The sequence below is a fragment of the Chlamydotis macqueenii genome, chromosome Z (genome assembly GCF_036417535.1).
Source record: "Chlamydotis macqueenii isolate bChlMac1 chromosome Z, bChlMac1.mat, whole genome shotgun sequence".
In the NCBI taxonomy this organism is placed as follows: Eukaryota; Metazoa; Chordata; class Aves; order Otidiformes; family Otididae; genus Chlamydotis; species Chlamydotis macqueenii.
The window spans coordinates 33,494,989-33,519,791 of NC_141593.1; the positions used below are offsets into that span (position 1 = coordinate 33,494,989).

A 24,803-nucleotide genomic window follows, 5' to 3' on the forward strand; every position below is an offset into this window, starting at 1 on the left:
CCTTCCCTCCGGGCCCTGACGACGGCGCGGCCCGCCGGCGGCCGCGGAGAGGTGGGACGGCGGCGGCGAGGGGGTTTCGGTGAGAGGACCGCCAGGCCGCTTTGCCCGCCACCGGCAGGCTAGTGGCGCTAGGTGGAAGGAGTACCCGGCAGTGTCGACGGAGCTTGGCGCTCGTGTCTGGCCGGCGGTGGTTTTCGGGTGTCCGCCCGCCGCTGCGCCGGGGCGTTGCTGCAGCCCTGTCCTGAGCTGCCGCCCGGCCGGACCCTGCCGCCGGTGCGTTCCCTGCGGCCGCCTGCCCGCCGCGCTGCGCCTCGGCCTGCCGGTCCCCGCTCTGAGGCACCGGTACCGCGTGCACTGACACCAGCGACGTCTTTGGCATAGCGAAGCGGTGCTGTTGCCTTCATTTTTAGCTTGTTGAAACATTTTTGTGTACGTTAAGTGAAAATCTAGTGATTCTTTCAGCTGAAACAACTGCTGGTGAGTTTGTTTTAGGTTCCAGTGCAGATACGTTAGTTACGCCTGGCTTTGTATGTTTTAAAGGAGTACATTGTAAGATCATGGTTGGATTTATTTTGAGTAGTCTCAATCGTAGGATGGTTTGTGTTGGAAAGGAACTTAAAGATCATCTAGTTCCAACACTCATGCCTTGGGCAGCGACACCTTCCACTAGAGCAGGCAACTCAAAGCCCCATCCAGCCTGGCCTTGAACACTCCCAGGGATGGGGCAGCCACAGCTTCTCTGGGAAACCTGTTCCAGTGCCTCACCATCTTCAGGGTAAAGAGTTTCTTCCTTTTGTCTAATTGAAATCAGTGGCCTCGCTAAAGTTAGGGATATGCAGAAGTTCACAAGGAGAATATGACACAACTTTTGTAGGTAACACCCATCAAATATGTTAACTCCTCAAACAAACCCATCTTACACTGTTTTATTTACTTATGGGACTTCTACGAGCCATTCCAATACTTTTTGTCCTAAGTGAAATTGCATGGTTTTGGAGTGTATCTATTTGTGCGCTGATAAACTAGCGATTGGTACGTATTTTAATAGAGGAAGCTTGCATATTCAAAATCATTAGCATTCCCAGAACATGTTCTTTAGGTGATTTTTTTCCCCTCTGTGTAACATCAGAGTAATTTCAGGAAGTTTTAAAGCTGCAGAATGATGTGGATGTGACAGAGTATGTTTTGGTTATGTTTTGAGCCGAAAATTTTTTTTCACTGCGGCTATTGGTTGTTAGATAGAGCTAGCGAATTCTGTTATTGACATGAAAAAACCAGATTTCTGGGAAGGTCTTTTGGTTATGCCTGATTTTTTTTTCCTTCTCTTCATTATGAGATTTTGGTGTAGGTTGCAATAAAACTTAAACTAGTGGTATGAAAAACTCATTTCTTAGTGTTCAGACCTAGATCTTAATCTGAAAATTGGGCACACTTGATAGGGGTGCAGTTTCCCGTACCCTGGTATCACAATTGCTTTTTATCCAGGCAACTGATCTTGTTGAGTAGAATACTACAAGTATTCTGTCAGGATTGTTCTCTCATGTAAAGGTGAGGTTTTTAGTTTGCAAGTTACTAGTAATTTAATGGGCCTTAATACATGCCTCACAGCTGTACTACTATACTTTGAAAATTAGGTCTTCAACTGTTTTCCCATTTGAGATGGAAGGAAAGCTGTATCGCTTGCTCTGTGTGAGTGACAGTTGTATGGTAGTTATGTGTTTTGAGGATTTTAAACACATATGCCAAAGTGAATTCTGATGGGTAGATCTTAAAACATGACAAATGGTACCTCTAGATATTCTTTATTAAGAAACTGAAATAAACTGTTAACCTTCATTGTACTTCCCAACTTACTCCACTTGATTTTGAAGGTAGTTTGAAATAACCACATGCTTGAATAAAAAGCACAAGCTTGAATATAACCCTGGGAACCAGTTGTTATGTGTTTCTGTAAAAAAAAAATGGGAGAGGGTTTAGAAATAGTAGGTTTATTCTTGCTACATGTTCTGTTAAAATTATAGTTTGAAGCAGAAATGCATTTTTTCTTCTCCATGTTTCTAGTGCAGATTGTTAGCTCCTGGAATGAACAAAATCAGTTTATAGTTAATATATTACACCAAGTACTTCTGTGTTCAGTCTGACAGAAATAGATTGTGGCAAACATGTGGCTGCAAGCCAGAGATGATGAAGATGGAATCCAGGCTAGTTTCTTCTTTTGGACTGGAGTGTGGATGTCCATCTGCTGTGGAGTTCAAAAGCAAACCATGGCTCATTAATCTTTACTATTTGATACAGCTTTTTCTTCATGTTGCCTTTTTTAATTAATGGAAAGAGCTCATAAATAAGTTTGCTGTTCAACTTGAAGTAGATCTTGGAGTTTTTTTAAGGTCTGTGTTACAACTATGTTATCTGTATTGATTTCTTTTTATCAGTAACATTAAATTAGTGAGTTTCATCTAAAGGTGAGCTGAGTTATAGTTCAATTAAATATTCCTCCTGTATACCCCTAAACATTGCTACTATATCTAATAAATAAAAATACATTCAAGTACAAAATTTCAGGTTTATGAAAGGTTTGGAAGACTTGCTATGTTAAAGGCTGCTATTTAACGGCAAACCTTGGGTATTGACCTACTTAAAAAATCATAGTACATGCATTTATCACTCTTAGAATTATTTTGATGAGAAATGGGATTTGTGGTCCTCTTCAGAGAATACAGAATGTAGGGGAACAATCTACACAAACATAAGGTTTTATTTTGACATCCTTTTGAAAACCCTGGCAGTGGATAGTCTACAAAGTGTATATATATTTTTATCTACAATATTCAGACTTAGAGGGCTAGCAGCACAATTCTCTTTGTTAACTAAAACTGATGTCAAATTACAGTTGGTGGCAATTGTTCGCATGAAATAGTAGTAACACTGGTAACTGTTCGTGTGTGTTAACAAATGATTCTTTTGTTATGTTGCCAGATAAACTAAAGCATGTCTCTGTTACAGGTTTTAATGTTTTTATGATATGGAAAAAAGTAATCTTTGAAGCTTGTCAATTGAAAGTATATAGGGTCAAAGACTATGCTCATTCTGCAGAGTTTATAGATTTTAACAGCTGCATATTGGACATCATGAGTTTGTCTTCTCCAGCCAGCTGCGCTATCACAGAAGCGAAATGGTGAGCTCCACTTCTGTGTTTTTAAGTCTAGTAATAAAGTTCGTATTTTTATGGTTAATGTACTAGGTCCTTGAAACAATGTAATTCAGACTGAAGAAGAACCAGATATGGTACGATACATTCAAGCTGTGCCGTGTCAATGTAGTCATTAGATGAAAAGGTGTACTTGAAGGCATGCATAGTGGCCATCCAAAGTGCAGGAGTTCTCGCACAACTATAGGTGATGTGACTTAAAGACAGAGCGAGTTCCTGTCAGCAGCTGAGAACGCTGACTTGGAGTTACAGAATTGTTTTCTGCAGTAATGGAGGTGGTAGAGGTCTACTTTAAGTCTTGCACATGACTCTTATTTTTTATAACCTGATATGTTTTTGATGTTTGGCACAATTAAAGTGAACCTTACTGCATTCTGTTTATCTTAGCTGTGAGAGCTATTTGTCACTATTTAAAGTCTTAATTATTCAAGTCTGCCTGTTATATATAGGAACAGCAAAATTCCGTGAATATGAGCTTTGGTTAGGAAACCAGACTGCAGACTACTCTTTCAGCTAGTGAAGTTTAGTAAGATTCTGCTGCTAGATGATAAATGAAGGAAAATTTCTCTCCTTTACAAAATTGCTCTACATTTTCTGCCAGGTGTGGAAGAAAATAATAGAATCATAGAATCGTTAGGGTTGGAAGGGACCTTCAAAGGTCATCTAGTCCAACCACCCTGCAAGGAACAGGGACATCTCCAACTAGAACAGGTTGCTCAGAGCCTCATCCAACCTGGCCTTGAACGTATCTAGGGATGGGGCATCCACCACCTCTCTAGGCAACCTGTGCCAGTGTTCTACAACTCGCATTGTAAAAAATTTTTTCCTAATATCCAATCTAAATCTACTTCCCTCTATTTTGAAACCATTACCCCTCGTCCTGTCACAACAGGCCCTACTGAAGAGTTTCTCCCCATCTTTCCTGTAGGCCCCCTTGAGGTACTGGAAGACCGCTATCAGGTCTCCCTGGAGGCTCCTCTTCTCCAGTGAAGCTAGTGAAAAAGCTAGTGAAAAACTGTTTTTCTGCAGTGTGCTGTGTTCACTGTAACTAGCTGACTTCTGAAGTGAATGTGAAGTTTTTGAGTTGCGAAAGGTCATTCTGCAATGTAGAACTCAGAAGCTATTTCACCTTTTTATATGAAGGTGAAAGAAGACTTTCTTGAAGACTCTTGAAGTCCTACTAAAAATGGTTTGTTAGATAAAAGCTGTAGTTGGTAAAATATGTATTTTAGTTCAAAACCAATGATTGGTGAACTATTCCTACGTGGAAATGGAAATACAAAACATTCTCTCAACTCCTGTTAAACTGCGAATCATACATGCTATGAAACTTTCCAGGGATTTTTTTTTGGTGGTTTTGTCTTTGATTTAAGCTTCTGAGAGCTTTATGCATGTAGCACTTCTACTTGCAATATGAATATGGAGGGAAGAATTTCCTACAATGGGTAGCATGAGGCTTTCATAAAGTACTGTGTGTGCTGGTGATGCTGTGATGATTAAAGAAAATAGCACAGAAATAAGAATTCTTAAGGCTGATCTCTATTTCACTTGAAAATGCTTAAGTAGACAAAATAATGAAATCGTTAACATAGTAATATTCCCTTGGGTTTTTTTTTTTTTGTTTGTTTGTTTGGTTTTTTAAAGTAGCTGATTCAATTTGATTCTGTATTAAGAACAAAAATAGGGTTTTCTGCTTTATATTTTCAATTTTTTTTCAGTAATGATGTTGTGAGTTTAGAAGCAGTGCAGAAAATGCTGTTTCAAAAAGATGTTTAGTGCTTTTTTCCCAGTAGTTACTGTTGTGCTGTTGTGTTTTAATGCCCTTTTGCACATTTTTCACTTGTAGAATGTCCCTAATTTGCTATTACTTGTGAGATTTTGTAACTTGTTTGTGTTTTTTTTTTTTTTTTTTTTTGTCACACATCCCCTGCCCCTGCCACCCCTTCCAGTTAAGCAGAACAATTAAATCACATAGTTAGGTTCTCCGCTGAAAAATTTTATTGTATAGGTATCTCCATTGTGCTCTATTTTTTTTTCCTAGATAATTCATAGAGGAGTTGTAAGGAACAGTTTTCTTGAAAGCTAATTGCCATACAAACCAAAGTCATTTACTTAAAGATTTAAAGGTGTTTTTAAATTTACTTTACAAAAACTACTCATTCCCTTCTTTGCATTTGGTGTGCTCTCCATGCAAGAAGTATATTAAGTATCACCAGGTTCAAAGAAGCAAAACAACCTCCCCACTGCGCGCAAACTAATAAAACAGTTACCCTTTCCATAACCCTTGTTTCTTTGCTCTAGTCCTCCCTAGTTTTCAATTTGGGTTCTGTTTTTCTCCCTAACCTGTGCTTTGCTAATTTTGGTGCTATCTGGTCTTTAGCTATCTTTAGTTGAGATTAATACTTCTTGCATCATCTGTGAATAAGATGACTTGCCTTTCTTTCATCTCTGTTTTCCTTAACCGCAGAAGAATAAGGGTCTCCCAAAGCTATTATATGATGTCCACAAAAAAAGCTTTTGTACAGTTTACAGATGCTCCAGCTGTTCAGATCCCTCTTATTTCCTGCTTGACTCGCTGCCATATCTTCTTATTGCAGTAGCTAAGAGTTGCATAAAATAACAACACGTGGTTTTTGTTTACCTTGTTGCTGATCTTCTACCCTTTGAGGCATGTTGGTTCCTTTGAGTATGGCTCCCACAGTAAACACTGAAAGCTAATAATGTGCCTGTGGTTTTCTTGCAGTACATGCAGGTTTTAATGATCCTTATCACCTACATTTATTAAATATATGAAATGTGTTAAGTACATGGCACCCTGTGGAACAATTACTGATGACATAGAATTAGTCTTATCTCATAGATGAACTCTTATCTTGTATTTAACTGGAAATAAACTTAGTATTTATTAAATTATAAAATATTTGTAGGCTGCTGAAATTTCATCCTTTGTTATTAGTAAGGTCTTCAAAGGCAGTGCTTAATCTAAGTTACTGTTCTCTTTGTTAATGACACTTGTGTGTCTTTTGCTAGTCAACTTATGTGAGAAAACATGTAGGGTCCAGGTAGAGTTGTCAGTTGTGGAAAATGTTAATGATGCCTGTGCACAAACCTAGGGGTAAAGTGGTCATTTTTTATTTAGAAAAAACAAATAATTAAATTCTAGTAGTCTGTCATTTCTGTAATTAATACTTAAGATTTCGTGTGGACAAAGGTAACCTATTTTAGTATTTTCAGTTCTGTATGAAATGATGCCAACTTTGTGGTTAAATTAATACATGTTGCTCTTTACGTTGTATTTCATGTTTAGTGGTCCTGACGACTTGTGCTTTTGTGTGGAGCAACTGATTATTGCAGCCAGTCTTACATCTATAAAATAATGTGAAAACTGATTCTTAATTCCTGAAGTAATTTAAAAGTAGCCCTGTTTGAAGTTACAATAATTGCACATAAGATTTTTAAATTAGTTTATTTTAATTAATTTATTTTAAAACTAGTTTATTTTAATTAATTTATTTATTTTTCACTCTACGTAGAAAAAGCTGATTTTGATTATTTTAATATTGCTTGTGGTGCTCAAGGGCTGATCCTGCTAACTGCCAAGTAGATTTTCTTTTAACTGAAATAGTAGTGTAAATGAACATACTGGGTGTTTTAGAGGACTAGACCTTTAATTTTTATTGTGTTTGTGATCAATTGCTTGTATGTAGTTTAAATTTATATATTTTTGAAGAAAAAGTGTGGAAAAGTTATTTTTATTCCACATATGTGTGTTTATTTCATGACAGAGGTGATTTTGAGATGGTAATCTGTGTTAAAAATAAATCTTACTGCAGGAGACAAACAAAAACTTGGTAGCCATTTTAATGTAAGTGATTGGAATGGTGTTTTTTAAGCATGGTGAAAGTTTATTGAATCAATAATAAAGACAATGAAAAATAATAAAAAACATGTTTTGCTAAAATAAACTTCTGGAAATCCAAAGTGCATATCTATTTTAAGTTCCTGCTTCTACATCTCTTATAGAATTGCTTATTGTGCAAGATATATAACCTTTTTTTTTCAAAAAGCAATAGTATGATGACCGCTGCATGACATAATTTTATTTAAGTGAATGTTTAGAACTTTGGGCTCACAATCTGATCATTGAAATAAGGGAGTATTAAAACTTAAAAGGAGTACTCATGTTTTTTGAAAACATTCATATTTTGCAGCTTACATAATGCTGAGTGTGAGTCACAGTTACTACAAAATAGCAATGAATCAGAATTGGACACTGCTGAAGATCTGAGAAGGAAACTCTGTCAAGCTAAAGAAGAAAAATTAGACTTAACCATTAAACACAATCAAGAAGTAAGGACTTTTTGTTTGCTTTATTTTATTCTTGGAATTAAATGAAATCTTGTTTAATTAAAATAATACTCTCGCATGGTGTATCAAAAGCACAGTCATTAGCTGAAAAATAAGGAAGGTGATACTGTATAGACCTCACATGACTGTTCGTAGGAACTCGTAGCACTTCTTCTGGCAGTGTTAATAGTTACAGTTGCACCAAGCAGAGCGCGGATTTTCTGCGGGGAAGAGTTGCTAACAAACACTACCAGTAGTTTGTTAGATAAAATTGGTTGGTGACACAAATAAATAAACACCACAGCTTGAATCTAGCCTCATAAAAAGATCTTACTTAATTCTTTTTTTTTTTTTTTTTTTTCCCCCCCAGGATATTAGCGTATCATTTTAATTCTGCTGAAATAATTTGCAACTCATAAACCTAGTACAGTATTCTGTGTGTGTACACAAAATCCAGCTAGGATATCCTTTAGCAGTCTTGCAGTGTCTCAGCTTGTGTAAATTTGGAGTTTTCGGTAACTGTAACAATGTACAAACGTGCTGATGTGTTAGTCAGTAACTTTGTACTTGTGAATGAGAACTTCATTCATCCGGAAATAATTTACCTGTATTACAGAGGTTTTCACTGGTGCTGTTGTAGCAAACTAGTGTTGAAATTAAGTAGTAGTAAGAAAATAATCTTTTCTTAAGCTTCAATTTTGGCTTTTGTACTAGTATGCATAAGGAAAGGTGGGCACCGAGTACAGCAGTATTTGTAATTGGCTTCCTATTTGTTGCTACTAGGAACACTTCCCACACTTGCTACTAGCAGTCTGACAGCAGAAGTCCTAGTTTAAATGGGGCTGGTGCAGAAGTCTTACTACTGTGGGTAACAATTCTAGTCTCTCAGCAGTTTGCTAGGGACACTTGATGTGGGTGCTCATTCATCTGTTTTGGGCTAAATCCAGCCAGTAAACAAGGTTTGCTGTTCCGTATCCGTTTATTATTGGAGAGTGTACCCAAATTAAGGGATTCCTAGTTTTCCCGTTATCCCATCAACTGTGGGCTGGCTCTGTAAAATGCATCTGTGAAATTACCTGAATTAAAAAAAAAACCAAACAAAACAAATGACCTCTTATATTGGGAAATTGAAAGCTGAGTGTGCACAATAATCTTCTGCACCATTTTGCTGTTCTGGTTTGCAGCACAATTCAGGTTGCATTTTAAGTAGATAAATTACTTGAGAGACTGGTTTTTTTTCCCTCTCCATTTACTGTACAGTTACCCATAATGGAAATGCTTGAGTTACCTATGCGCAATGTTACTGAAGTGAAGGGGCTGCTTTGTAGATGTTCTGAAGAAATGTGTATTTTACTTTCCACCTCGTTGTGACATAGCTTGAACTTGATTTTCTGGACCCAGTTTTTGGCAGCAGTTACTAGACTATGTTTCTTAATCTGGATAAGATCACTTTTTGAAGCATTTTCCATTCTTAGTTTGTTGTCTGTTAAATTTATATAGCATTCTGTTTGACTACAGAACGTTATTGGACTGAATTTTATGTTCCTATGTATACCTGTGAGTTACTAGATGTCTGATAGTCTAGCATCCCAACATGACACTTTTTCTAAGTTAAATTTAAAGAAAGTTACCAGAAAAATTGCCTATGAGATATAGTATTTCTGTTGCTGTAGTTTTTCCTTTGACATGCAGGAAGATGACAGTATTATGACTTTTATTTTCTTAAGGTGTATTTTTGGAAAAACAGAGAGTTATATTCAAGGTACATGAAATTAATTTAGGAATAGGAACAGTTTCCATAAAAAACAGTGGAAGTACTTAAAATCTACATAAATGTGCACTTGCAGGACTGTATTTCAAATTAAAGTGGAATAAGAAGGCAGCTGTAAATGCAATTCAAAATACCTTTTTAAAATATTCTGTAGGTGTATTTCTGTAACATTGAATTTTTTTTCAAAAGGGCATTGTTACCAGTTTTCTGAAACAGATTTATTTTCTAGCTGTCCAGCTATGAAAGCCAGATAGTCAAATTACGGTCAGAAATTGAGAAAGGAGAGGCTGTTCGACAAAGTTTGGAGTATGAATTGACAATTGCCAGAAAAGATGCTCGCCTGAAAACGTATGCTGCAGAAGAAGAGTTGAGTGATGCAAAAACCAAACTTGTGGAACTGGAAGGTAAGTTTCAAAAAAAGCAGACACAGAACAAAGGCTAAGGCAGTTTAAAGTCAGGAAGACAAACGAGAAGAGAAGCAGTGGCTTAATTAAATTTTCTAAATATTACTGTTTTTCTTGGATCTCTCTTATCTTTCTCATCTCTTATCCATCTGCTTTCGTAAACTCATAAGAGTTTACAGAACTCTTGCTGTCTCATGTATGAATTAAAGCTAACTTGCTAAACCTATCAACCCTTCTTTCTCTTGCCCCTTGTCTTCTACTGTTCTATCTTTCACTGCTGTCATTGTACAGAACTGTAATCCTGGTTATTGCTATGTCCAGCTGTTCTTCCTTTTCCATGTTGGGGGAAAAAGAGAAAAGGAAAGACGTGGTCTGTTCCTATTAATTTGTTTGCACTATTTCCAGTAACTTTTTTTCCAGAAGCTCTCCTCATACTGCTGCTTTCTTTCTTTTTGAAGGTTTCAAGCATTTAGTTGCTCATGTCTAGTTTCTTTTCTTCTCATCATCCTTGTTTCTTTTTCTGTAGGTAATAGAACATGGGTGTTGTGACAGTAGTGTGTGGGAGGGAGGATTTTTATGTAGACCTTTTTTCCTTCTATTTTTGTATTCAGAAATTCAGATTTCCTTGATCCTCCTCAATAGAGAAAGAGATTTCTCGTTTTTACTTGTAAGTGAGGTGCATTTTTAATTACTTTAAGTAAGTATATCTTTTTAATCTACTACAGGAGATGCGTTTGTGTGTTTGCTGAACCTTTGATGTTCCATGAAAAGTTCAGAGCACTCCTCATGGAGATTTTATCCTTCCAAGGATGGAAGGAGACTCGGAAACTTGCAAGTACTTGAAGTACCAGATGTTTTTAAGAGAATTAGAAAGCTGAACTTTTCACTCCTTTGGAGAACACACACACACACACACACACAAATCTTATGGATGGCAAACTAGAAGAAGGCAGTTTTTTTCCCTTTGGAAATTCCCTGGCAATTGCAAGCTGAAGACTTGAACTGCTAGTTTCTCACTTACAGAAAAGCTGTGTTTCTTTCTGTGCATGCTCATTTTACTGCTATCTTGCTTACTAGTTTAGAAGTGAGTAGTGTGTATGTGTATTTTAAAATACTGTAAATCTCATTTTATGATTCACTTTATGATTTAGAAAACTCATTGGCTGCTGTATTGGCAGTGGCTGGCAGGTGATGTTGATGGATGCGGATCTGTGGGGCAACCCGTGTGGGAGAAAAGAGGTCTGGGTCTGCCAGGAGCTTGCCTAGGCCAGCTCCACAATGGGCAAACCCACCCACCACTGCGTGTCAAAATGCCCACCAGAGAGTGCATGGTGCCTCTGCTAAAACATGTTTCAGAAAGAGTGGCGAATGGCAAGAGGAAGAGAAAAGAAGAGGAAAAAAAGAAACAGCAGGAGAGGCAGGAGCAGAGCAGCAGCCTGAGCAGAGACTTGGGCCAGAGTAGTGACTGCCTGTGCAGGCACCAGGAGGCAGGACTCAAAAGAGACTGTTGCTGATGGAGGGACCTCAGCACAGTGACCGCAGTCTACTGCACTGCCTGTCACCTTCCTGAAGGGACTGGGGTAACATGTGGTGAGGGAACTAGAGAACAAAAAGGGGGTAAGAAAGGGTTTGCAGAGGCAGAGGATGTTTTCCTAAATGTATGCGTGTGTGTTAGTTTCTTTCAACACCAGAATCAGTAAAGAGAAGTCTATTAACTGACAGTGAATTACATTGGTTGAAATTCCTCAAACTGTTTTTTTCTTCTATGACAGGTGCCAAAGAAGTAAAATCATCGTAGTGTTCCTTCTCAATTCTTTTGCAGTTTATAACTTATGGCTTGTTTTCTTTGGTCACTTGGAGCCTTCCTCACTTCATTTGGTGCTTTGATATGACCCTGACTTAGCTTCTTGGACAGAAAGCCTCATTTGTGCCTTGTCCTCTTCAGTATTTGCTCTGAACTGTTTTTCTTCTGTTCTCAGTGAGGCTTGACTTTCTTCCGTTTGACAGTCCTTTCTCATCATTGTGTCCACTGATTCTCTATATTGTCTTAATGTACTTGTTCTGTTCATTTTAGCCTTCTCTAACTGGGAAGAAGTTTCAGAAAACTGGTATGAATTTGGAATAAAAATCTGTTAGAAAGTGATGATTGCTTAAATGGCAACGTAGCTAGTTGTATTCAGCAAAATGAAAAGCTGATAGAAAGTGCTTTCATCTGAAAGCTAGTTTGTAAAATAAAGCAAAGTTCTTAGTCAAACTGCTTAAATAAATAGACAGAGGTAATGAAGATTTCCATGTCATTTAAGCTTTCACAGAAGAGTATATACGGTGTTTCTCTATCTCAGGGCATTTGCTGGGCTGAAGGTTTAAATCTCTTGAGCAGTGGTAGATTTGGTTGGAAAAGCTAAGCCTTTGCTCGCTGGTCCAACCTGCGTTAGGTTTTCCTATAGTGCCTTTCAGGGAGCAGGTGCCTATTTTTACTGTCACTTAAAACTGAGATAAAAATTTATTTATGCAGACTAATATTTATATCAAATAGACATTTGGAAATATGCTGACCATATTGTAGAAATCTGAAATTAAGTCCTCAGTGCTGTAGAGACCTCACTTGAATGAGTTATCTCAAGTTTTAATTATTTTCAAACAAGAGAAGAGTTTTAATTTATAAAAATCTCTAAAGTCTTCTTATGTCCTTATGTGAAAGATGCTATAGGAACACAGAATTTGATGGTTTCTTTGTAGTGAAGGTGGTGTTCTCTGGTGCTGGAAGTGTTAGTGTTCCAGTGTTCCACAGGATATCATAATACATAGAAGACCTGACGATCATTATTCATTTTTTTTCTGAACATGCTTTGTAATGCTACTTGTCTTCTTTCTTCTCTTTTTCTGTAAACAATAGTATTGAATGAAAAACTTCAGCAGCAAGTGACAGAAACTGAGAAAACGTTTCATATTGCTCAGCAGAAGTGGAAGGAACAACAGCAAAGACTTGCAAGTGAGAAGGATGATATCCGTAGAACTTGCAACAGTGAATATGAATTGCTTCTTAAGGAAAGAACCAAACTAGAAAATGTTTTGCAGGTATGATGTATTAGTAGTCAGAAAGTTGCATGAGATGATGAATACAACTTTTTTAGTGAAAAGTGAGTGGTGGGTTGGGGTTTTTCTGGTTTAGGGAAAAAAATCCCCCAAATAGTTAAATAAGAATATAGCTTTGTAGATTACATTTATTAAATCAGTCTTTCTTGCCTTGATGGAGTGTATTGTGGCTGATTTTCATGGTCAACACCTAAACCAGGTGGTAGTGAGGCCCATTTGCACTTTGTGCAAAGCTGAGTTAGTAAAATCAGGGACACTCAGCACCTGAATTCTGACTCTTATTTCCCTCTTGCCTTCTTCAGTCTGACACCTCATAGCTTGTGAACATGAAAATCATTTGTATAATATGGAGACTACACACTGTCAGGAAGCCCGAACAGTGATGATGGGATTTCCAGCTGTGCATTGCACATTATTTACTCCATGCCACATATGAAAAATGACCATTGTTGGAATTTCTGCTGTTTGGTTAGGAAAAAATCATTTAGTACTAAGTGATGGGCTTATAATCTGTTTTAGATTCTGGATTTTTGTTCTTAAAATAATTCATTTGTTTGTGTTTCATGAAAAAGTAATTTTCAAAGTTGAGTTGTAGTAGTATACATGAATTCCTTAGATGTTATACGTGTAAAAAATAATAAAAAGATAAACTTTTAAAACTTTTATATAGACAGGCTATTCAAAACTGAAATTACGTTTCCAAGAACTCTAGTAGTATTATGGTGTGGAAGTGCTGAGTTGGTGTATTCAACTTTTACCTGCTCCACAGGGACTCAAACAATTACACAACTATAATTTAATATTTTTGATTGACAACTGAATTACTGTATATCTTAGCAATGTAATAACAACATCTGAGGAAAATCAAGAATGTATTCAACCATAGTTATCTTTTATGCTTTTAAAGAAGCATAGTGCAGAGGCTCTGTTAAGGGTGATAGGCCTTATGATTTAAAGTCTAGAACCATAGAATAGTTTGGGTTGGAAGGGAACTTCAAAGGTCATCTAGCCCAAATCCCCTGCAAGGAGCAGGGACATCTCCAAATAGATTAAGTTGCTCAGAGCCCCATCCAACCTGTCCTTGAATGTTTCCAGGGATGGGGCATGCACCACCTCTTTGGGCAACCTGTTCCACTGTTCCACTACTCTCATCATAAAAATTTTTTTCCTTATATCAAGTCTGAATCTACCTCCTTCTATTTTAAAACCATTAGCCCTAGTCCTGTCACAACAGGACCTGCTAAAGAGTTTCTCTGCATCTTTCTTACAAGCACCCTTTAGTTACTGGAAGATCGCTCGCTACACAGTCTCCTGGGAGCCTTCTCTTCTCCAGGCTGAACAGCCCCAACTCTCTCAACCTTTCTTCATAGGAGAGGTGTTCCAGCCCTCTGATCATCTTCATGGCCCTCCTCTGGACTCACTCCAACAGGTCCACATCCTTCTTATCCTGGAAGTTCCAGAGCTGGACACAGTACTGCAGGTGGGGTCTCACGAGAGTGCAGTAGAGGCAGGGAATCACCTCTCTTGACCTGCTGGTCACACTTCTTTAGGTGCAGCCCAGGATGGGGTTGGCTTTTTGGGCTGCAAGTGTGCGTTGCTGGCTCATGTTGAGCTTCTCGTCCACCAGCACACCCAAGTCCTTCTCCTCAGGGCTGCTCTCAATCCTTTCTCTGCCCAGTCTGTCTTTGTGCTTCAGATTTCCCCAACCCACTTTGCAGGACCTTGCACTTGGCCTTGTTGAACTTCGTGAGGTTTGCACGGACTCAGCTCTCCAGCCTGTCAAGGTCTTTCTGGATGGCATCCCTTCCTTCCAGCAGATCCACCGCACCACACAGTGTAGTGTCATCAATGAACTTGCTGAGGGTGCACTGAATCCCGCTGTCCATCTTTGTCGCCAACAAAGATGTTAAACAGGGCCACTCCCAGTACTAATCCCTGAGGAATGCTGCTCATCACTAGTCTCCACTTGGATGTGGAGCTGTTGACCGTGACTCTCTGAGTGTGGCCATCCAGCCAATTCCTTATCCCCCAGGGGATCTGTCCGTCAAATCCATGTCTCTCCACTTTAGGGACAAGGATTTCATGCGAGACAGTGTCAAATACTTCACACAAATCCAGGTAGATCACATCAGTTGGTTGTCCCTTATCCACCAGTGCTGTAAGCCCATCATAGAAGGCCACCAAATTGGTCAGGCACGATTTGCCCTTAGTGAAGCCACGTTCACTGTCACCAATCACCTCCTTATTTTCCATGTACCTTGGCATAGTTTCCACTAGGATCTGCTCCATGATCTTGCCAGGCACAGAGGTGAGACTGGCTGGCCTGTAGTTCCCTGAATATTCGTTATTTCCCTTTTTAAAAATGGGGGTTATGTTTCCCCTTTCCTAATCAGTGGGAACCTCACCAGACCGCCACGACTTCTCAGATATGATGGACAGTGGCTTAGCAACTTTGTCTGCCAGTTGCCTTAGGACCCATGGATGCATCTGATCAGGTCCCATGGACTTGTGCACCTTCAGGTTCCTTGGATGGTCTTGAACCTGATCTTCTGCTACAGTGGTGGTTCTTCGTTCTCCCAGTTGCTGCTCTTGCCTTTTGTGTCTTGAGAGGTGTGGCTAGAGCCCTTGCCAGTGAAGACTGAGGCAAAAAAGTCATTGAGCCTTCTTCATGTCCTGGGTGACCAGGTCTCCTATTTCCTTCCAGAGAGGGCCCACATTCTCCCTGGTCTTCCTTTTATCCCCAGCATACCTGAAGAAGCTTTTCTTTTTGTCCTTTATGTCCCTGGCCAGATTTAATTCTGTCAGGCTTTAGCCTGCCTTACCTGATCCCTGGCTGCTCGGACAACCTCTCTGTAATCCTCCCAGGTTACTGGTCCTTACTTCCACCCTTTATAGGCTTCGTGTTTGTTTTTCAGTTGGTCCAGGAGCTCTTTGTTCGTCCATGCAGGCCACCTGGTGTTTTTGTCTGACTTCCTCTTAGTTGGGATGCATCGTTCCTATGTTTAGAGGAGGTGATCCTTGAATATTAATCGACTTTCCTGGGCTCCTCTTCCCTCCAGGGCTTTGTTCTGTGGTACTTTGCCCAGCAGATCCCTGAAGAGGCCAAAGTCTGTTCTCCTGAAGTCCAGGGTAGAGAGCTTGCTGTGCACTGTCCTCACTGCCCTAAGGATCTTGGATTCCACCATCTCATGGTCACGGCAGCCAAGGCTGCCCTTGAGCTCCACATTCCCCACCAGCCCCTCCCTGTTGGTGGGAACAAGGTCCAGCATAGCACCTCATATGCATGATGTATGCAGAGAAAAGATTGCTACTAAGAGTTTCACTTTATTTTATTCAGTGAGATTTAAAAAATATTCTTGTTTTCTTATTTTGTAGCTTACTTTAAGATGTGGCAGACTTGTCTCAGTTGGTCTGGGCATTGGTCAAGCAGTAGAAAATAAACCCTGCTTTCTTCCCACCCAGTCAGCTCCAAGCCTGGGACAGTGCCAAACAGTCTTCCCAGATGACACAAAACAATCCTTACCTGGCACCTTGATAGCCAAGTTCTGACAGCAAACCTACCTGTTGTACTATGTTTTGGTGCTGCTGGTCAGATTCTGTGTGGCATCTGTTCAAGCAGCTCTTAAAAAAACAGCGCAGAGAGAATCCCTTAATTGAGTGTATTCCATGAGTTCTGCATACTGACTCTTCAGCTGTTTGTTTGAAGGCAAGGTCTGGAAAGAGAGCTGCAATAATGAGACCTGAAGTAGAAATCAGGTCGTGTGTGGATACATGTTTCTGTGCATGAGCTGTAAAAGGAGTTGCATTCTGTTGTTATCTTAATGACCAGGAGCTCTGATGGTGGAGAAAGCTCCCACTGAACTGGATTTCCTCTGAATGAAGGCAAAAAGGAAGTTCTCTTCCCTCTCCCCAGTGGTTTTGTGGATGGGTTGAACAGTGCTTTGAAGGAATAGTTAGGAGAACCATAGAGGAATAGTTAAACAAAACAAACAAACAAACAAAAAGTGAAAGCCAAGGAAAGAGAAGGTTTCAGAGAAAAACATATGAGTTGATTGACAGGTGACTCTGTAAGGTCCTTCTCCAGCCAACAGAAATATGATTCAGTTTTCATTCAAAGTCAATGCTTTAAAAAGTAGGATTAGATACAGGCTATGAAGAAACCTGTTTTCAGATACTGTTTTCTTTAAGTTGCTAGGTAAAGCAGGCTAAGAGTGGAGCTTTGAGCTCTAGATAACAGCAGGCTGAGGTAGGTTGAGGAGGCTTTGGAATGGACTTGTCTTCTGTTCTTTACAGTGCTTTGTAGAAGCCACATTCAGTGAGTTTAATACTGTATAAAAAGAGCAATGTTGGAGAGGTAAACTCTCAAGCCATGTTTGACCTTAGATCAAAAGGATCATTGTGTTCTCTGTCAATGGATGTATAATCGGAAATAAAGGTGATCTGCCGAGGCAGATGTTTGGTTGGTAAATGTATTAAAGCTAGAAAATGTTCACTCCTAATGTAAACGTGACTAACTACTAGATGTCAACTCCTCACCTGCTTTCAATAGTAAAAACATTCTGTTTTCCCACTTCACCCTTGTAGCCCTTGTAGGTGTTCCGCTGCTCATCACCCTCGTTAGAGGTTTTATGTATAGTTATAAAATTCCAGCAAATAAAAAAATAAAAAAATTTAAATAGGAACTTGACTACCTTCGTTGTTGCTTGAAAGCTTAATTGGTTTGAACTTGGCAGGTAAGTGTCAGAAGGATCTGAGTTTATAAATGATGAGTTCAAATGTGTTCCAGTCTTGTGTGCTGTGTATTTACAGGCCTATTTTAAACACCCTATTCTGAGTTATGAAATGAAAGCTAGATGAAGTGGATTTAATTTTGGTCTTAATATGTACATAGGAATGAGATTTTAAGCATGTATGCAAATCCTGGTTGGAGAAGCTTCACTTCATGAACTGTAATTCTGAACTTGACTATGTAAATGCATGGAAATGAAGCCTTAACCTATTGAAATGTGTCTCCAAGATATGGAGGGAAATTAATCCTCTCTGCTTTCTCAGAAGTTTGTAGTGTGGTCTATTGGGTGTGCTTAGCATGCCGTGTGCTTAGTGATAAAAGATGTGGGAGTTCAATAGCAAGTGCAACAGCATCACCTTGTGGTTAGTCAGAAAATAATAGTCCTTCACAGACACACTCGGTTTTTCCTTAGACTGCTGATGAAATCATATTGTTTATACACACGTTAAAAAAAAAAACAGCCATGTTTTTCAGAGGCAGATATGTAGAATAAGTGTGTAAATGACATGTGTGTATACATGTGTGTGTGTGTATATATATATATATATTTTTTTTTTTAATGATGAAGTGTTTTTCTCTTTGAACCTTTTAAATGCAGGTGACTGCTAGGCTAGTCTTGCATGGTTTCATACCAAGTCTGAAAATTTTGGAGGTTTTTAAAAAATTCTGAAATTCTACAACTCATGATAACTTGTATAACAAGCTTGATATATTCAGGTACATGTTAGTCTGATTAATGTTAACTACATTTTCAGTAAAGTGTTTATAAGTCTTACTGCAGTATTTTGCAGCAACATAATTTCATGTATACTTTTTCCTGCTCACTTTTGTTAGTATCTGGAAGATACATGTGAAGAGATTAATATCTCTGTATCTGTCCAGTGTGGAGAGAGTAGGGGTAGCTGTGTTTTTCTATAAAAACAGTTCAAAGGTTTTTTTAGCATGCTAATAGAAAGAAACCTGTGCATTGGCTTGATATTACAGGCAAAGTTAGAGGATTAGTTTAAATTTAGTCCATATCCAGGTATACTATTTTTGCAATACTTTGATTTGCTGAGGTTCCCATTTTTTCCTTCATGTGTGTTTCACAAGTATGCACCTTATTATTTTTTTCAGAGGATGCCAAAAAGTCATGCCACAGTGCCTGTGCATAAAAGAAGAGAGAAAATAAACTTAATTTTTTCAGTTACTAGTTGGTAACACTTAGCACTGTAGAAAAGTCATGATTCTCTTATTGTCATGTTGGAGTGGCCAAAACTTTCTACCTTTAATCTGGAATAATTTCTAAAAATAATTTTCCAAACTTAGGAAAAGACCTGCATTTCTTTGTTCTTCATGTATAAACATGGTCTTGTCAGACTTCAGTCTTCCAAAGAATTATTCTATATGAATAATTCATTTTCTCCTCCTCCTCCTCCCTGCTCTGCAGATGCCTTATATGATTAGTAATTTTTAGGAACAAGATTATGTGATGTAAGGGTAATAGCAGAATTTGCAGACCAACTGGTTTATTTTCACAAAATGTCTCTTGCCGTGATATTGAATAGGAGTAAATGAACAGGTGGACTTACTGTAATCTTTCTGTGTTTTGCACAGAAAGTCATTTCAGCAAATTGGGTCTCCAAAGGTCCTCCAACTAAATCACTGGATTTATAGCTTGTTTCTGATGCTAGTTACGGAAAAGCTTATTCTTGTCCACTAGACCAAAGCTATGCTTTTTGAGACTTCTGGGATCTCCAGCTTAAGTATTTGCTAGACTACTGGCAGTTCATTATTTGGCTACTTTCCTCTGAGCCTGGTGTAGTGTGAATGTGGATTTTGTAACAGTGACTCCACAGAGCTACTGAGTCCAGTAGTGTTAGCAATTATCCCAGCCTGTAGCTTGGTTCAACTTCTGAATGCAGAAATTCAAGTGAGGAACAGCTTGGTTATTTTATGGTACTGAGAACTATGAATGCGTGTAGATAATTTTTTGAAGTAGTTCAGTTTCTAAACAGAAGAAAGTCTCTAAGAATAGCAGAAATGAAGATTATTTAGTCTACAGGAGTAATCGTTTCTAAAAATGTCTAATTTGATTTCAAGTTCTAACAGTTTAAATGAGAACAAAACAGAACATCTGTCCTTACGTATCATTTCGTCAAATGTATTTAACTATTTCCCTCTCCATCATTGCCACTGAGCTGAGAGAGGGAAGATATTGGAAGAGCAGCCTTGTATTCTTTAGAAAGTAAGATCTCCTGTGGTGAATTTGCTCTGATTTTAGTGTTACTACAGAAGGTTATGCGGATAGTAATTTTTGAACCAACACATTTTACCTGGTGGTGAATGAAGAGCACATGGGCTGTTGGGTAAGTGGTTTTGTTCACATGTGTGAACATGTTAGATTTGAATAACCTCCTCTAATGCAGTCTCGATTCACAAAGTATTCCTCTTTTGAACTCGTCACTATAATACTTCATCGTAGTAAAACTATCTCTAAATGCTTTATTTTTTCTAGGAGCAGAATAACGCCCTGCAAAATATATGCAAGAAAATGAAAGATGTGGAGGCAGAACACAACAGCTGTACTGAGCTGCTGAGGCGCCAGGCCAATGAACTTGAACACAGTGCTGAACGAGAGGAGCGACTTAAAAAAGAACTTGAAGTAAGGCTTTTTGACTATTGCTATCAGTCTAGATGAGCACTGACACTCTAAGCAATTTTGTTTTTGAGGGATGGAACCTCCCAGTTAGGCTGTGAATTCTATGTACTGGATTAACAAAATGTTGAACATTGTTTCACAGAAAAGACTGAACAGGCAAATGCCAGTTAGACTGTGTGCCTGACTTGAGACTGGTGTTTGAACAGCAGATGGGAAAAGGTTTATGTAAGCATGAAAACAAGGCTGGCTTTACTTTAGGAAATTGGTACATTTTCCCCAACCTCTTAATTTGTCTATGTTCCTATCTTCTTGGCTTAAGAACAGACTTTGAGAATTAGTGAATTTGCAATGGAGAAGATACTAGGGCTGAGAAAGTCACTCAATGTTGTGCTAGGTGGAGAGAATAGCCTACTGGAAGAGTACAGTGGTGTTATGGCAGCCTCTTCCTATCTAGACTTAAATGCTACAGGTAGTTTTAATTTGCCTGTCTGTTGAGTAACACCCATTGCTGAGAAGTCTCATGTCTTTAAGACTAGTATCTTGTAAATGTGCTCTTTTTACTAAACTGCTAATTCTCTCCTAAGTTTGCACATTTTATTTGTCCATTGGTAGGCTTTGTAGTCACTATGTAATCTGTGTGTACAGTCCGGACCAAGACTTTCTTGGTAGATCATTCGTCACTGCAGAAAAGTGGATGATTCTTTATCCTGATGTAAGTTTTCTACCAAAGGCATCTTTAAATATTTTCTGCGATAAATTTTAAAGTATTAGCATTTGCAGGATATTAGGGGAATCCTTAAAGGAACAAGTGATGCACAGTTCTCAGCTGTGTTTGTTCTCTGGTATTTTTCCCTTAAAGGCAGAATAAATGTTCAAAGCATTGATTACTAGGTAGGTAGAGCCCTGCATTAAAGATGAAGTACAAAAGAAAATTCCTACAGGGAAAATCAAAGCTCATCAACTAAATATACAGGCTTATTGACTAACAAGGTAGACTTCTGTGCCCTCAAAGAAATCTACAGGAAATCTATTGTCAGGTATTGTGAGCTGCACATACTGGCCTAGGCAGAATTACTTTCAGTTGAAAAGTGCTGCTTACTGTGAAGTTCTGATAGCCCTTTTAAAAACAAAGATTCTTGCTTCCAAGTACTTGAACAAGGGCTTTTTTTGTGGCTTCATGGCTTTTAATGTATTATCATAGGAATCATGATCTGAAAGGAGGAGCAGCAAGGCAGCAAATTGTTTATCTTTCTAAATATTTTGATAGAATGTCCTCACCATCCAAATTTGTAAAGGAAGCACTCAATTTCTTGAAAGATATAATTTCTGTGCCCTGGAGATGGTTTTATCAGGGAATGCTGTCTATTAACCACAATCAGCTGAAATATTTTCATTGCTGCTTAATTCTTATTAAATCCTTTTAACTTATTGAATCTCATAATAATGTAGTGAGAAAACAACATATTCAGACTACAGAAAATTCAGTCTTGTGGTACTTGTTGTAAGTATAGCTGTTTAAGCAGTGATTAAGGAAAGTATGTGATGAAACCTCTTGCATTTGAAAATTTAAGCAAATTAGCACAAGTGTCTGTGAATTAAAAAAAAAAGTCTACATTAGACTGCAATGCATATGCTTTAGTCAGCTTGCATCTCACTTTACCATCTCAAAAGTAAATTGCGTTTGTGTAAGTGTGTGAAAGGGCCTACAGTAATAACTTACACATCCTATACTTGAAGTCAAAGAGAGATTTGCTTGTAAGCATCTCTAAAGATACTTCTATTCTTTTAAAAGCAAAAGCATTAGATATTTTAAGCTTTCAATATTGATTACTGTAGATAGTATTGACTACTGTAGATGTCATACTGGATAGTGGAGTCAAACTTCAGAGTTTGTGACAACAGCATCATCTGCATCTGACAAGGTGCCAGTACTCTGCATCGCTGTTCGTGAAGCAGAATGTGTTCTGCCTTTTCTGGGGTCATGAAAGGCTGCAGGGGTGCTGAAGTTCAAAATTCAGGTTAATAAAAATGCATTTTAAGTTTCTCTGTCACCTGTAATCCTCTCCCTCCACAAAGTTGTATACTGAGAAACAGTTTAGTATTAACAGAGTTTGAAATCTAATTGCAGCCTTTATTTGATTTATAAATTTATCATTCCTCTTCCTCTCTTACCTTCTGGAGCTCAATCAGGCAGAGGTATTGTCTGTCCTTCATGCTGAGACAGTAGAAAGACCTCAACCAAAGGGACCAGATAAGCTGCTCTTCACTTCTGTAGCTCAGTTATTGGAACTTTGGTCTTGGAAGCTGTCAGGGAAGGAAATGGGGGAGTGTTCAAGAACAGACTTGTTGCACAAAAGAGGGGAAATGAGCACCATCTTCCCTTCTGTGTTTATAAGAAAGGACTGTACTCTTTTAAAAGGGCATGCTGTATTCCCAGTTGGAAAGAAGTCCTGTGAAGCCTAGAGATTGTTGGGATTTAAACACATCGTTGTCAGTAGAATTTCCTCTGCTGTGCCTTAACAGCCGCCTCACTGGCACGCCAGCTTCTGTGGATAACATTCTTAATTGCCAAATTCTTCCCATACATTGTGGAAGAGGCATTAAAGAAGGGCACTAAGACCTGGGCAGTAGTTTTCACTGTGTGCCAGCGTGCAAAAGTAATCTCTCCATCTGCTATTACTCTCACATAGTTCTGTGGTATTCTCGCTGTAGATTTAAAACTCTGCAGTGTATGGGAATAAGTATTACTCATGTTAGAAATATGGATAAGGTTCTGATAACCTGTCCTGTACTTCCGCTGTGGTTAAGTACAACTCCTATTTTTGCCCATGATGTCAACATTTGAGATGGATTTCCATTCAGATGTAGAAGCATTAAAGTAGTACACTCCAGACAGAACAGTCTACATTTTTTTCATGAAATAGCGCTATGTTTCTTTATCTCTTTTCATGGAATTTTTAGCTTATAGTTTGAAACTTGGGTTTTGTGGAAAGATGGACACAGGAGACATGTCTTGTTTCAATTTCCATGAAAAGCACATTGTGTTAATGGGCATTTGGTTAGAAAATGTGTACTTAAGTTCTTGATTATGACATTGGACTTCTTAAGGTGCAATTCTAATTAAAATTCTAATTTTTATCAAACCCTATTTCTTGGTACGCATTAAGGATGAACTTTTTTTGGAGTTCAAAAAGCTGTTTCTTTACTGCCCTCTGCTGGACATGAGACACATCCATGGGAAAATACTTGTGTTTAAGTAATGAAAGGAAATTATAAATTTAAAATATTTTTCTTTTTGTACAATGGCATTCCTATGAAGAATTTAATCTACTAGACTGTATGATGAAGAAGGTGGAAAAAAGTCTACCCTCCGCCCCTTTTTTTTTTTCCTTTTTTCTTTCTTTTTAAATATCATTCTGATTTTACCCTTCACTCTGACCATGATCTAAAAGAGGACGTTTCTAGTTTCTGGAATTAGAAATTAAGAGAAAGAGTAACAGCAAGTTTCTGTGGACTCTTCAGTTGAAAGATAGCTGTTGGTACAGTGTCTAACCTACTAGTTTTCCAGTTTGCATTGATACCAATGTGGTGTACCATTACATCAACATGGAATCCTTCTGAAGTGGAACGTGTACTGTACCAGAAAAATTTAGATTGGGAACCTCATTATCATTCTGCCTCTTTAACCTAAGGTTCAGTAGTGAAGCAAATTCTTGATAAGTTTGTGTTGAACTCATCAAGATATTACTATTTATGATAATCAGTTTCCTGGAACCGGTGTCTTTTATTTTAGCCTTTAACTCCATTGCTCTAGAAATATGATTTCTTGGGAAATATAGAGCAATTTGTATACAAAAATAGTATTTCTTGTGATGTGTCTAGCTGCCAAAAAGCTGGGTGGGAAAGCTGTTTGACAAACAGTGGAGGGAAGGGGAATGTGGATTTTACTATGAGAAACAGAATTATTAGTTCATAAATTTCAAACTCTCTGTCTTGTTCACAGAAATGTAGTGATTTTCTATTGTTTGTTTTATGTGTTTGAGGCTGCCAGCTCTTAGTACGCTGGAGCTCAAGGTCTCTCAAAGTTTTTAAGCCTTTCTCATAAGGCCTGAAAAATGTCCCATAACTTGGTCTATTTTATTTCTGAGACTGAATATGTTGCTATATTTCTGAGACATTGAGTTAACATTTAAAGACCATTCCCTTAGCTTTCATGTTGCCTGTCCTGCTCTCCTGCCTGTAAGTGTATTGACCTTTTCATCTCCTGCTAAATTTGCTGTTTTGTATTAGCTTTTGTATTAGCTTGGTAATGCTGCTATAATGGGAAGATAACTGAAAAGAAGACATGAGTGATGGTTCATCTCAGTATTTGCAGAAGATATATGTACATGAAATAGTCAAAGGCTGTGGGTGTATTAAATTTCTTACTGTATCTAAGTCAGAGAAAAATGAAATTTAGGTCCCAGCTATAAACAAAACAAAACCCCCCAAACCTGGAGACCTGCTTTTTAATCTCCTTTTTGTTATTGATTTCACCATGATCTGCA

The 24,803-nt window shown here is 38.3% G+C and overlaps 1 protein-coding gene across 5 annotated transcripts in view; it reads left to right on the forward strand.

Moving 5' to 3' along the window:
* The window catches only part of CCDC171 (coiled-coil domain containing 171), a 162,078-nt gene continuing 137,275 nt past the window's right edge, over nucleotides 1-24,803 (forward strand). For 3 of the 5 annotated variants that reach the window (XM_086770832.1, XM_086770827.1, XM_086770831.1), the window contains exons 1-5: nucleotides 2,844-3,175; nucleotides 7,420-7,558; nucleotides 9,556-9,730; nucleotides 12,627-12,808; nucleotides 20,113-20,259. In XM_086770832.1, coding sequence (XP_086626958.1) covers nucleotides 2,967-3,175; nucleotides 7,420-7,558; nucleotides 9,556-9,730; nucleotides 12,627-12,808; nucleotides 20,113-20,259 — 852 coding nt within the window. In that variant the 5' untranslated portion in view covers nucleotides 2,844-2,966. Of the gene's footprint in view, nucleotides 80-358; nucleotides 478-2,843; nucleotides 3,176-7,419; nucleotides 7,559-9,555; nucleotides 9,731-12,626; nucleotides 12,809-20,112; nucleotides 20,260-24,803 lie in introns of those variants that run through there. The other 2 variants (XM_086770830.1, XM_086770829.1) reach the window with 2 other exon arrangements.